Source organism: Ailuropoda melanoleuca, chromosome 4, assembly GCF_002007445.2.
Source record: "Ailuropoda melanoleuca isolate Jingjing chromosome 4, ASM200744v2, whole genome shotgun sequence".
Classification (NCBI taxonomy): Eukaryota; Metazoa; Chordata; class Mammalia; order Carnivora; family Ursidae; genus Ailuropoda; species Ailuropoda melanoleuca.
Genome location: NC_048221.1, coordinates 126,167,923 through 126,183,572, shown reverse-complemented (window position 1 = coordinate 126,183,572; position 15,650 = coordinate 126,167,923). Strand labels below are relative to the sequence as shown.

General features: G+C 37.4%; 1 protein-coding gene across 1 annotated transcript in view; it reads right to left on the bottom strand.

The window, feature by feature from the left end:
• Window positions 1–15,650, bottom strand: part of ATAD2B (ATPase family AAA domain containing 2B) — a 152,189-nt gene that overhangs the window by 11,950 nt on the left and 124,589 nt on the right. Inside the window, exons 23-24 of the mRNA XM_011235412.3 lie at window positions 5,242–5,364; window positions 2,087–2,224 (exon numbers count right to left, since the gene is read on the bottom strand). Coding sequence (XP_011233714.2) covers window positions 2,087–2,224; window positions 5,242–5,364 — 261 coding nt within the window. The remainder of the gene's footprint in view (window positions 1–2,086; window positions 2,225–5,241; window positions 5,365–15,650) is intronic.

Below are 15,650 nucleotides of genomic sequence, written 5' to 3'. Positions count from 1 at the left end.
ACACCAAGGTATTCACAGGAAATGGACAAATGCTGTTATAAGTATTACTTTCTTATCTAAGAATAAATCTACTAAAGGTTTCTGAAATCATTTCCCAAATTCAAATTATTTTGTCACTTGGTTAAAATATATTTTGCCTTCAAAACCATTTGAATCATCTCTCCATTCCTTTTTCCCCTACTAATTCCTATTTTCATAATTTACACTTACAGGGTAGTTGGAGAAGAAATTTCTCTTATTAATTTACTGTTAAAAGCTGTCCACAAGCTAAAGTGATGGGCATTTGTAAGTATTCCATTAACCATATGATAAATTAATCCAGTCCACATTAAAAGTGAAAAAAAAAAATTCAGCCTGCTCTTTCTCTAAAAGGTGGAGCTATTAGGTTTTTACTGACAACTGACTGCAGACATTGTGACCTCTTATTCTCCAGCCACGCAACCAAAGCATAAACGGTTCCCCTCTTCTTTCCTCACTAAGCCATCTAACTCTAGAGAAAGAAGCAGCTAAACTCTATTCAATCAAGAGCCAGTTCAATTATTTGATCTGTAGGCACTAAGCAAAGGTTTAGAAGGCCTACTGAAGCAAGTTTATTTCTAACACTTTCATCCCAGCTAAGAACAAAAGAAAATGTTCTCATTTGGGAGGACGTCAACTAGAGATATTTTTCTCCTCCTTATATAATTATTTTTAATGGTGAGTATGATTTTGGTAAAAGAAGAGAAATTGATCATATAAGCTCCACAAAAATGGGGATTTTTGTTTTAGGCACTGCTGTATCTCTACAGCACCTGACATGGGGTAGTAGTATTCATTTATGGAACTAATCTTTCACATACTACTTCCTTTTACAGGGGCACTTTGTGTGAAAAACCAATATAGGGGTCACAATCTTTAGAGTCAATTTTTACAGCCTCTCTGAGCTTGATTCCAAAACTAAGACCTTAGGAAAGCAACTCTCTGTCAGGGATATTTAGATTTATAATTCAAGTAAATTAATGTGAAACAGACAAATGATGAGTCACATATGCCATCTACTGGTAAGAGAAAACATAACTCACATTTGTAGATTAAAATAACATTTTAAATGTTTAAAGGAAATGAAACTGCTTAAAGCCAATTTCCAATGGGTTTTAGGAAATATTTGTGTCAGGTGCAGAGAATATATAGAATTTCAAGGTTTAAATTTGAGTGTTATTATATAATCCAGGTCATGATCCAAGATACAACTGCACCAAATAGCTTCCTTCAGTTTCATGGAACCAAAGGTACCACCAGGTCCTTCAAATTTTCTCACATATGAATGCCAGTTATTACAAAGAGAAGAGCTAAAAAAAAAAAAAAAAAAAAAAAAAAAAAAAAAAAAGTCTCATTCATTCATTCAAATTCAGTGCCGCTGGTGAAAGAACATATTATGGCCAGCTTTACTGACAGCTTCGACAGTATGACCACCTTTATATCAGAACTGCATATATCTCCCAAGGGTGGCTATCTTCAGCAAAACAGATGGACTATGTTAGGAAAATGCTGTGTTCATTTACATTTGTCTTTCAGAAATCTTATAATCAGCACAAATGAGGACAAGTGAAGAAAACCTAGAACAATGAATTTTCCCTCTCTAAATACATCTCACTTAAACAAAACTAGATTAAATAGGCTGTACAGATTCTTCAAACTGAGCACAAGATATTCTCTCAGAAAAATCAACTTCCTACTGCCACACTGGCCACTCTCTTAAGTCAAAGTTGCCATTTTCCACAATAACGAGAACAGCCTATATATTATATAGCAAGGGCTTAGGATTGGAGGCAGGGGTAGATGAAAAGTGTTCGCTCCACCTCTCTATCCAAAAACCAAAGTTTAAAACTAAAAATATGCAAGTCTAGTTCAATGAATAGCAGCAAATACTGAATGTAGATAAAAAAGAGAAGTATACTTCTGATTGACATCCTACTGCACAAGCTCTTCACCTCTGAAAAGAAAGGAGAAGACCTCTGGGAACACAGCAGCACCTGGTTTGTGTCCCCAACTCCTCACAAACCTGCATCCTTCTCGGCCATTCCCACTACTGGTCTCAAACACTCACATGCACATTTATTTGCAGAGTTGTGCCAGACATCCAGTGGATTTCTTTGTTTGTGCCGAAATGCCTCTTCAACTCTAGTTTCTGTCTTCCGAGCTCCAGTGCCATGAGGATTTATTTGTTCTGCTGTTATCGATAAGCCTGCAGGCAGAAGATAAGCAACACCTATTTAAATATTCCCAGCTACATAAACCAACACAGTAAAAAAAAAAAAAAAAAAGTCTGAAATATAGAACTAAGTTTTAGTCATTAATTACACCTGGACAGTTTGTAATTCAGATGAAAACAGTATCTTTTGTTTTAAGATGGAAAAGAAACCAGATATAGAATCATAACAAAATAACCCGGCAGGCCATGTGTAACACTTAATCCCCAAAGGAACCCTATGTTTCCTTGGTTTAATTTGCAAAGCCACACATTTTTTTTTGTTGTTAAGATTTTATTTATTTATTTATTTGACAGAGAGAGAGACAGCCAGTGAGAGAGGGAACACAAGCAGGGGGAGTGGGAGAGGAAGAAGCAGGCTTCCCAGCAGAGCATGGAGCCTGACGTGGGGCTCGATCCCAGGACTCTGGGATCACACCCTGAGCCAAAGGCAGACCCTTAACGACTGAGCCACCCAGGCACCCCAGCAAAACCACACATTCTTATGACTCTAAGACAATGATAATATGTTGTCTAAAAGTTATTATTTCTGCCATCTTAGAATGTGTAAGTGTTTGTTGGGTCATTAAACCCCATTCACAAGAACTGTTTTCGTCTGTCACACCACACTGCAGTAAGTTTGGTTTTCCTACATGGATCTTCCGAAGAGTAACCACTCCATCTCAATTTCCTTCACTAGACTTGTTTCTTCTATGTGATCATCAAATATTGACGTTTCTCAGGGTTGTCTCTGGAATCCCTTTTCTTCTCACTCTGATCTATACCTTCTACCATAAAGTATCATTGACACCTTCAGCTTCTATCACTATCACATAAGAATTCCCAAATCCACATGTTTAGCCCAATCGTCTCTTGACCTTCTGACCCATATATCCAACTGCCTATTTGGTATCTCCAGCTGGGTATCATAAAGATGGGTCAAATTAAAGCTAACTAGCTTATCTTTCCCCACCAAAATATCTATTCATCCTTATCTCTGTAGAGATATTCCCTGTATCTATTGGTAGTATTAGCACCTACTAAGTCATTAAATCAGTAATATATAGGCAACCAATTTTGACTCTTCCTTCCCTTCACCCTGCCCCAATTTACATTGATCCTATATCCATTCCCACTTCATAATAATTAAAACTGCACAACCCAACAGCTTTTTCCCCAAAAGCTTTAATGAGGTACGACTTACATAACAACAACAATCACTCATTTTAAGCATACAATTAAATGATTTTTAGTAAAGTTACAGAGCTATGCAATCACCACAGCAGCCCAGTTTTAGGTAACTATCCCAGGCCACCACGAATCTACTTTTTGTCTACATAGATTTGTCTTTTGTGAATGTTTCATATAAACGGAATCACACAATAGGTGGTCTTTTGTAACTGGATTCTTTCAATTAGGATAATGTTCCTGAAGTTCATCTATGTTGTACCATGTATTAGTAATTTGTTCCTTTTTATGGCTGAGCAGTATGCCATTGTATGATATACCATTTTGCTTACCCATTCACCAGTTGATGGACATTTGGGTTGTTTCCAGGTTTTAGTTGTTATGAATAGTCTTTATACGGGCATATGTTTTCATTTCTCTTGGGCTGTTTCCAGAAGTAGAATCATGGGTCATATGGTAAATGTTATGCTTAATTTTTTAGAAACTGCCAAACTGTTTTCCAAACTGGCTCTGACAGTTTTTTGACTGGTCTCTCATCCTCCTAGCCTGACACATTGAGACCTTGCTATTTCCTGCTGCCAAAGCAATTAACCAATTCTTTCTACAGCTTAAAATATTTCAATGACTCATATCGACTATGGCAATGGTTCTCAAACTTCAGTGTACAAAAAAATAACTTGAATAGATTGTTAAAGTACAGATTTCTCAACCTTACTACTCTCAGAGAATCTAATTTGCTAAGTGTAATAAGCTGATGTGGGTATTAGGCACACACACTTTGAAAAACACTGACCTACAGGATAAAGTCTTAAGCTCCTTAGCACTGGTATTGATTCATTCAAATATTTATAGGACAGAGTTCTAGGGACTGCAGTAGAGCTGTGAATAAGCCATTCACAACACTTACATTCCAAATAAGGAAGAGAGACCAAGAAAAAAAAGACAAAATGCCATGTGCTACAGTGACCAGAACCTATATTAGATTAGGTGACCAGGAAGGGCCTAAGGAAGTAGGAAAAAAGCTTCTTAATTTCAATCTCCTGGACTCAGCTCGCCTCTTGAGCTCTATTTCCCAGCACCCCGTATAGCTTCAGCAACACCAGTTTGTAGTTCTTCAAATATACCATGTTATTTCATAATTCTGTGTCTTTATACCTGCCATTCTCTACTGTGCTTACAAATATCTCCTCCTCCTCTGTCACTGCCTCCCTTCTTCTGCTCTCTAGAGACAACACTCCTATATTCACTCCCCAAACTCTGGACAAAATGCTGGGATCCCTAAAAGGAGGTCTCTCCTCTGTGCTATAAACATGTTTCAATCAACTCATATACCTCAACTGTACTTGATTTGTTTTACAATTCTGTCTCCTACTAGGTGAGTTCCTTAAGGACAGGCTTATACACTGAATGAACACACCACATTTGCTAATTCTGTTAATTTTATATTTACAAAATTACACATAAACATCAACAGGGAAAACAAAAACAGTATTCCTAAAAGCTCTTAAAAAGTAAACCCTCTACAGATATGAAAGCCTATAAATCCTTTAATAATAAGAATCAGTAATAGGCATACTCCTGCAAAAAAAAATTTCACCAAAAAGAACTTTCTGTAATTTGCACTCCTGCACTCACTAAAACTTGCACAGAAAGCAAAATTTTAAGATATCTTTGAGAATTTACATGACACATTAGTATCAGAAATATATAAAGTCTGTGCTTCAAAGTAGATTATTTTCATAATGCCAGCAATCTTAAAGAAACACCATTTAGTAACACTCAGTGATTCTTGGTTCTTCAGTAGCAAGTTCATTTCTATAACTTACCTCTTTTTATTCTTGCTTCCTTAATTTCTTCACAGAGTTTATTAAATTCTGGATCCAATTCCGCTGCAATGATGGCATGTGCAGTATCCTTTAGGGTACAAGCCCTGTGCCTAATTATTTTATCTGTTAAAAAAGTTGGTAGAGTTTACTATAGAGATAAATGAAATAACATTAACAAAGGGCATCTTAAAAAGAGAAAGAAAAGAATGCAAGCATTTAAATAAGACTGTAAAAAAGCATTTCAGGTGAGAAACAGGCTCATTTAAATGATGAGTAAAAAATAAATATAATAAGGCATCCAAATTGGCAAAGAAGTCAAACTCTCTTTGCAGATGATACACTACTTTATGTGGAAAACCCAAAAGAGGGGCGCCTGGGTGGCTCAGTTGTTAAGCGTCTGCCTTCAGCCCAGGGTGAGATCCCACGATTCTGGGATCGAGCCCCATATTGGGCTCCCGCTGGGAGCCTGCTTCTTCCTCTCCCACTCCCCCTGCTTGTGTTCCCTCTCTCGCTGGTTGTTTCTCTCTCTGCCAAATAAATAAATAAAATTTAAAAAAAAAAAAAAAGGAAAACCCAAAAGACTCCATCCAAGACTGCTAGAACTCATACAGGAATTCAGTAAAGTGGCAAGATATAAAATCGATGCACAGAAATCAGCTGCATTTCTATACACCAACAAGAAGACGAAAGAGATATTAAGGAGTTGATCCCATTTACAATTGCACCAAAGCCATAAGATATCTAGGAATAAATCTAACCAAAGAGGCGAAGAATCTGTACTCAGAAAATGTAGAATACTCATGAAAGAAATTGAAGAAGACACAAATGGAAAAACATTCCATGTTCATGGATTGGAAGAACAAATATTGTGAAAATGTCTATGCTACCTAGAGCAATCTACACATTTAATCCAACCCCTATCAAAATACCATCAACTTTTTTCACAGAAACAGAACAGATAATCCTGAAATTTGTATGGAACCAGAAAAAAACCCAAATAGCCAGAGGATTGTTAAGAAAGGAAAGCAGGGGCGCCTGGGTGGCACAGCGGTTAAGCGTCTGCCTTCGGCTCAGGGCGTGATCCCGGCGTTGTGGGATCGAGCCCCACATCAGGCTCCTCCGCTGTGAGCCTGCTTCTTCCTCTCCCACTCCCCCTGCTTGTGTTCCCTCTCTCGCTGGCTGTCTCTATCTCTGTCAAATAAATAAATAAAATCTTTAAAAAAAAAAAAAAAAAAGAAAGAAAGAAAGGAAAGCAAAGCTGGCAGCATCACAACTCTTGGACTTCAAGCTCTATTACAAAGCTGTAATCATCAAGAGAGTACGGTACTGGCACAAAAACAGACACACAGATCAATGCAACAGAGAGCCCAGAAATGGACCCTCAACTCTATGGTCTATCTTTGACAAAGCAGGAAAGAATGTCCAATGGAAAAAAGACAGTCTCTTCAACAATGGTGTTGGGAAAATTGGACAGCCACTTGCAGAAGAATGAAACTAGACCATTTCTTCACCACACACAAAAATAGACTAAAATGGATGAAAGACCTAAATGTAAGACAGGAATCCATCAAAATCCTTGAAGAGAACACAGGCAGCAACCCCTTCGACCTCGGCTGCAGCAACTTCCTAGACACATCGCCAAAGACAAGGGAAGCAAGGGCAAAAATGAACTACTGGGACTTCATCAAGATGAAAACATTTGCGAAGCAAAGGAAATAGTCAACAAAACCAAAAGACAACCGATAGAATGGGTGAAGATATTTGCAAATGACATATCAGATAAAGGGCTAGTATCCAAAATCTATAAAGAACTTATCAAACTCAACACCCAAAGAACAAATAATCCAATCAAGAAATGGGCAGAAGACATGAACAGACATTTCTGCAAAGAAGACATCCAAATGGCCAACAGACACATGAAAAAATGCTCAACATCACTCGACATCAGGGAAATACAAATCAAAACCATAGTGAGATACTACCTCACACAGTCAGAATGGTTAAAATTAACAAATCAGGAAACAACAGATGTTGGCAAGGATGCAGAGAAAGGGGATCCCTCTTACACCGTTGGTGGGAATGCAAGCTGGTGCAGCCACTCTGGAAAACAGTATGGAGGTTCCTCAAAAAGTTGAAAATAAAACTACCCTATGACCCAGCAATTGTACCACTAGGTATTTACCCCAAAGATACAAATGTAGTGATCCGAAGGGGCACCTGCACCCCAATGTTTATAGCAGCCATGTCCACAATAGCCAAACTATGGAAAGAGCCTAGATGTTCATCGACTGATGAATGGATAAAGAAGATGTGGGGTGTGTGTGTGTGTGTATATATATACATACACACACATCCATATATACACATACATACACATACATACATACACATAAAATGGAATATTATGCAGCCATCAAAAAAAATAAAATCTTGCCATTTGCAATGACATTGATGGAACCAGAGGGTATTATGCTAAGTGAAATAAGTCAATCAGAGAAAGACAATTATCATATGATCTCACTGATATGTGGAATTTGAGAAACAAGGCAGAGGATCGTAGGGGAAGAGAGGAAAAAATGAAATAAGAAGAAACCAGACAGGGAGACAAACCATAAGAGACTCTTAATCTCAGGAAACAAACTGAGGGTTTGCTGGAGTGGAGGGGGGTGGGAGGGATGGGGTGGCTGGGTGATGGACAATGGGGAGAGTTTGTGCTATGGTGAGCGTTGTGAATTATGTAAGACTGATGAATCACAGACCTGTATCCCTGAAACAAACAATACATTATATGTTAATTTAAAAAGTAATAAAAAAAATAATAATAAAAATGTGAAAATAAATATATAAGCCCCTTAGTCATCTTGATAATTCCCTGAGAACTGTATTTTTTAGAACTTCCAAGTACAGGTGACTCTTGCACAACACAGGGAGTTAGGGGTGCCAACTCCCCACACAGTCAAAAACCCAAAACTTTTGACTTCCCCCAAAATCTACTAGTAATAGTCTAATGCTGACCAGAAGTCTTACAGATAACATAAACAGTCCATTAACACATATTTCGTATGTTAAAAGTATCATATACTACATTCTTCCAATACATCTAGAGAAATGAAAATGTTAAGAAAATCATAAGAGAAAACATATTTACAGTACTGTACAGCATTTACTAGGGGAAAAAAATCCATGTATAAGCAGACCTAGTAGTTCAAACCTCTGTTGTTCAGGGTCAATTTACAAATTATTTTATTTTATTTTATTTTTTTAAAGATTTTATTTATTTATGTGACAGAGAGACAGCCAGCGAGAGAGGGAAAACAGCAGGGGAGTGGGAGAGGAAGAAGCAGGCTCCCAGCAGAGGAGCCCGATGTGGGACTCGATCCCGGAACACCGGGATCACGCCCTGAGCCTAAGGCAGACGCTTAACGACTGAGCTACCCAGGCGCCCCTACAAATCATTTTAATTTAACAAATCATTATCTCAAAGATACAAAGTTTTATTTTATGTTTTTAAAAACCAAAAATGTATGATCTTCAACAAAAATTTTGAGAGATTCAGAGGATATTCACCATATGCCCAGCACCAGAGTTGCTATAGATGAATACTGAGAATTCAGAAAATCTTACATAATTTTCTCCATAAGTGACAACTGGTCAAAACTGTGAAGAATATAATATATCCTAAGTAACAGTGACCTATTAAAAAACTGTGACAGAAATGAAAAAATATAGCAAGACACTCTAAGCCAAAGACTTCGAGATAATATATAAATTGTAGGTAAATCCAGGAAAGAAATACACACACCCTTCTAGGTAAACTATACCTGACACTTGCACTAAGTCTCTGCTTTACACTAATCCAGAAGCTCTCATTCATGAACAATACGACATAAAAAGTACTCCTGAGAGCTGTGCAACGCTGAAATATTGAAAGTCAACTAAAGGGGCACCTGGGTGGCTCAATCAGGTAAGCATCTAACTCTTAATTTCGACCCCATGTCAGGCCACCCTCAGCAGGTAGTCTGCTTGTCCCTCTCCCTCTGCTCCCCCCCCCAACTCTTTCTCTCTAAAACAAATAAAATCTTTTTTAAAAATAAAAATAAAAAACTAAAAGTCAGGCAAATATATCAAGGTCACTTATTTTACAAAGTATCAAGAACTAAAACCCCAAGTCTCAAAATAACATCTGCTTTTTCCAACCCCAGTAAAGGCAAAAAGTATAGATGGACATTTTATTTATAACTTTTCTTATTAGAGAGCCATAATAGTTCATTGTGGAAATCTTAGAGAAACACGCAGCACTCAAGCAGCAACACTGGTATATTTCCTCCCAACACATTTTCTCTAAACGTTCATTCAAATAAATACTGGCAACTGTACCAGGACTTGAGCCAGGTGATAGCTACATGGTACTGAACAAGAGAGGTCTCCGCTTTCACGAAAATTTTCATATTAGTATAGGACAGAGGTATTAATCTCTCATACACACATATAAACACTTCCCTCACCCTTCCCACACCCCCCCCCAAAGCCTTGAATAATAGCTATGAGGAAAACCCATATGGTTTCGGTGTGGGTGCCAATCTGAACTGGACAAGTAAGGAAAGGCCTCTCTGAAGAAGTGGCATTTAAACAAAGACTGAAAGCATGCACTGGAAGCCTCCTGAAGAGTAGGGGGAAAATTAGTGCAGGTTCAGAAAATACCATGGGAGAAAGTTCTGGAGTAAAAATATCTTTTTTTTTTTTTTAAGATTTTATTTATTTATTTGACAGAGATAGAGACAGCCAGCTAGAGAGGGAACACAAGCAGGGGAGTGGGAGAGGAAGAAGCAGGCTCATAGCCGAGGAGCCTGATATGGGGCTCGATCCCATAACACCGGGATCATGCCCTGAGCCGAAGGCAGACACTTAACCGCTTTGCCACACAGGCGCCCCTGGAGTAAAAATATCTTAAGAGATTTCAAAAAACTAAAAGGCAGCCTCTATGTTTAGAATACAAATAAACAGGGCACCTGGGTGGCTTAGTCGGTTAAGTATCTGTCTTCGGCTCAGGTCATGATCCTGGAATCCCAGGATCGAGTACCGCATCGGGCTCCGTTTGGCAGAGAGTTTGCTTCTTCCTCTGTCCTTCACCCCACTTGTACTCTCTCTCTTTCCCTCTCTCTCTCAAATAAATAAAATCTTTTTTTAATAATAATATTTTTTATTATGTTAGTCACCATACAGTTTAAAAAAAAAACAAAAACAGATCATCTCTAGCCATTACCTGCAAACTGTATTGAAGGGGTCAAGAATGAAAACAGGGAACATAATCAGAAGGCTCTTTTTTTAGTGAGAGGAGAGCAAATTGAATTAGGGGTGAGGGTGGTGACAGTGATGGTGAAAAGGAGACTATTACAGACTTGAAAAATGTTCTCAGTGACACAGCTTGATAATGAAGTACAGGATGAGGTACGTAACAAGGATAATTCTCTAGCTTCGTGAATGAAAAATGGCAAAATGGAAGTAATACTTACAAAGATGCAAAAAACCAGAGAATAAATAGAGAGGGAAGGAGGGAAAAAGTGAGAAATTAAAGTTTATTTTGATATGCAGAAAAAATATATATCCAAAAGGAGATATCATGAATATATGGAGATAAATGAAAATATAAGTCTCAAGAATCTATGACCAAAAAACCACAACTGTGTAATCTGTATTTATTATTTAACATTCTGTACTTCCATAAGTCTTTAAAAAAAAAAGATCTAGGGGCGCCTGGGTGGCACAGCGGTTAAGCGTCTGCCTTCGGCTCAGGGCGTGATCCCGGCGTTATGGGATCGAGCCCCACGTCAGGCTCCTCCTCTATGAGCCTGCTTCTCCCTCTCCTGCTCCCCCTGCTTGTGTTCCCTCTCTCGCTGGCTGTCTCTATCTCTGTCGAATAAATAATAAAATCTTTTTAAAAATAAATAAATAAATAAAAATAAAAATAAAAAATAAAAAAAAAGATCTATTACGGTAAAGATATATTAAACTGCACATATTTGAAGTATACATTTTGATCACACCAAAAAGAACAAAATACCTAGGAATAAACTTAACCAAAGAAGTGAAAGACCTGTACCCTGGAAACTATAAAACACTGATGAAAGAAACTGAAAGTAATACAAACAGATGGAAAAATATTACACGTTCATGGATTAGAAGAATTAATATTTATTGTTAAACTATACACACTACTCAAAGCAATCTACAGATTCAATGCAATTCCTATCAAAATACCAACAACATTTTTCACAAAACTAGAACAAATAATACTAAAATGTGTATGTAACCACAAAAGACCCCAAGTAGTCAAAGCAATCTTTGAAAAAGGAAAACAAAACTGGAGGTACACAATTCCAGATATCAAGATGTACTACAAAGCTATTGAATCGAAACAGTATGGTAGTGGTACAAAAACAGACACGTAGATCAAGAGAACAGAATAGAAAGCCCAGAAATAAAATCACATTCATATGGGCAATTCATCTGTGACAAAAGAGACAAGAATATACGTGGGGAAAAGACAGTCTCTTCAACAAATGGTGTCGGGAAAACTGGACAGCTACACGCCCAGGAATGAAACTGGACCATTTTCTTTCATCATACACAAAAATAAACTCAAAATGCCTTAAAGACTTAAGTGTGAGACCTGAAAGCATAAAATTCCTAGAATAGAACACAGACAGTAATTTCCCTGACATCACCCTTAGCAACATTTTTCTAGATAAGTCTCCTCAGGCAAGGGAAATAAAAGCAAAATTAAGCTACTGAGACTACGCTGAAATAGACCAGTTACTTTCACTGTGATTTATGTGTTTATTAGCAAGGTTGCTATTTATTTTCCACTTGTCCCATATACTCTTTGTTCCCTTCCCCTCCTTTTTCATACTTCCTTTGGATGTGCACTTATTTATGATCCCATTTTAGCTCCTTATTGGTTTATTAGCTCTAACTATTTGCTGCACTATTACTAGCCCTCTGTGAGCTTCAAGGAGTGCTTCCTTTCTCTGGTCTCAGGCAGTCTGTCACATGTACACGACAATCGGTGTTCAGCTCAAGACTGGAGGAGGATCTTCTGCACATCTCCAGAGTGCTCTCTCTGTGCAGCTTTCTTTCTGCCCTGAGAACTCTACCTACTTTGACCTCCTTACATTCCCAGCTCTGTCTCTGTAATTTAGCCAGACTTCCAGGCTCTGGGCTCTTCCTTCCTGCACCACAGTCTGGAAACTCTCCAGGCAACTACAGTGCTCAACTTGTAGCTCCTCATCTTTTGGGGAACACTATCCTTCATTTCCTGATATCCAATGTCTTTAGAAGTATTTTTTCATACATTTTGGTCAGTTTTTTCACTGTTTCAGGTAGGAGGATAAATTCAGCTCCTTTTACTCTACCATAGCCAAAATCAGAACTCTCCCGATAACTTTCAAATATTCTTTGAGAACCAAACTATAATGGCTGTGTAAAAATCCAAAGTAGGATGTACCTTAATTTTTCAAAATTATTGCTCTACTGTTGGAAGTTTTAAGTTGCGTCAAATTTTAGCTACTACACATAAAAACCTACAATAAACATCCTTAGAAGTAGCTGTACTTTCAAGCTGATAATATAATATTTGTAGTACATGTGATACCACAATGTTCTGCCACTGGCTTTCTACCTCAGCTTGAAAAAATCTAAGAAATAGGTAAGATTAAATACAAAGCCATGTATCTGGCACAATATCACTCTAAAATAACTCAATGGTCTTTCTTTTTAAATGTATGCGTCCCACCCATACTGCATCCCCAATTAAATGGGAAATGAATGAATGGATGAATGAATGAATGAATGAAAAAAAGAATTCCATAAAAATTTCCCATTGGTCTGAAGGATAAGGAATTTATTCTGGAGAGCTTCTGCATTTGATAAGGATACAGTATTTTTCATGTCCCTATCATTATAATTATTTTTAATCATTCTTAGAACTCTATGTTTATACACAGCAAAGAATCATAAGCTTATAGAACATTAAAACTAGAACAAATGTCATGTCTTCAAACTTCATCTTTTGGGGGGGGTAATCTTAGATCCTTACAAGCATGTGATGAAAATGAAAAATTACAATGTATATAATTTTGGATGTTGTTGTTCAGAAACTTTCTCATGGACATCAGACTTAAAATCCTTGTTTTAAAATATAAGTTACATATTTACCACTTCTTTTGTCTCATACTTCATGATTTTAAGATTCTCAAAATCCACATAATATGAAAGTAACATAAGCACAGCAAAAAACCACACACACTGGCTTTGAGGACAGAACTCAATCCACTCAGTTGCGCCATATAACATTTGTGGGTTTGCATACAATGTCTCCCTTATACCTATAAAATAAAAAGTATGACCACCTACATTTGCCTTCAGTAAAAAGTAATGGTTATTGGGACAAATTGATGAGCACCTATAAAATTACCAAAATCACTACTTTTCTCAACACCCAAAATACAAATAATCCTGTCATGAAATGGGCAGAAGACATGAACAGCCATTTCTGCAGAGAAGACATACAAATGGCCAAGAGACACACGGAAAAATGCTCAACATCCTCAACATCAGGGAAATACAAATCAAAACCATAATGAGATACCACCTCACACCTGTCAGAATGTCTAAAATTAACAAGTCAGGAAACAACAGATGCTGGCAAGGATGCGGAGAAAAAGAAACCCTCTTACACTGTTGGTGGGAATGGCAGGCTGGTGCAGCCACTCTGGAAAACAGCATGGGGGTTCCTCAAAAAGTTGAAAATAGAACTACCCTATGACCCAGCAATTGCACTACTAGGTATTTACCCAAAGGATACAAACAGTGATTTGAAGGGATACCTGCATCCCTTCAATGTTTATAGCAGCCATGTCCACAATAGTCAAACTGTAGAAAGAGCCCAGATGTCCATCAACAGATGAATGGATAAAGAAGATGTGGTGTGTATATATGTGTATATACACACCATGGAATATTACTCAGCCATAAAAAAGAAAGAAAGAAAGAAATCTTACATTCCACCATGGATGGAACTAGAGGGTATTATGCTAAGCGAAGTAAGTCAATCAGAGAGAGATAATTATCATATGACTTCACTCATATGTGGACAAAACAAATGATCATAGGGGAAGGGAAAAATAAGATGAAATCAGAGAAGGAGATAAACCGTAAGAAACTATAGGAAACAGGGGCGCCTGGGTGGTGCAGTCGTTAAGCGTCTGCCTTTGGCTCAGGGCGTGATCCCAGCGTTCTGGGATTGAGCCCCATATCAGGCTCTTCTGCTAGGAGCCTGCTTCTTCCTCTCCCACTTCCCCTGCTTGGGGTTGTTGAAGGGGAGGTGGGTGGAGGGATGGGGTAACTGTGTGATCAGCATTAATGAGGTCACTTGATGTAATGAGCACTGGGCGTTAAATGCAACTGATGAATCACTAAACTCTACCTCTGAAACTAATAATATATATGTTAATTAACTGAAGTTAAATGAAATAAAATTTAAAAAAAGAATCACTACTTTTATGAAAGTAGTAACTACTATCAATGTATCAGTGTATCTTCTGTATTTTGGCAAACAGAAATATATTAGCTGCTTTTTTTCAATAAAATTATTAAGAAAGATTAACATTTTAAGAAAAACTAATTTTTATGGGATGATTTTCATCTGAAATTATTTCATAAAGAAGAAATTTCATGTATTTACTGGCTCATATCTGCATTATGTTATCATGTCTCCATTTTTATAATTTCTATCTAATCTGAAACTCTTTCAGTTAATACCTAACAAGAGAACAACTGATGAAATTTACTCACTGGCCACATTTATTAAGAACATAATCCATTAACAGATACCTGTACAGATCCTGTTCCCAGTAAGCTTAGACTCGGAAAAAAGGGATAAGGATATGTAAACAAGTAACTACTTCAGGGAAGGAAGAGGTGGTGGAGACGTAGGTAAAAAGTGTCTCAGAAAAGTTACATAGTGCTATAAGTCCAAGATGAAGGGATTACTTATAATTGGAAGGACATCCAAAAAAAAAAAAAACAACTTTCATGAATGTAGCATTTAATATTCCTTGAAGGGTTAAGTGGATTTTAAAAGATATATGTAGTCTTATAAACAATGTACTCTATGTAACTTACACCTCAATAAAACTGGTTTACAAAGAAAAAAGTGTACACACTCCCAGGAGGGGCAATACATTTAACAAAGGTACCCTGAGTTCCAACAGTAAGACTGGACCGAAATTGAGAACTGGGACCTAGATTTCCTAGGGGACGATTCCTCCTAGGCTTCTCTCTCTTCTCATTCTGTATCCTATACCACCTATGTGATTTCATCCACTCCCACACACTGGTAACTCCAACCA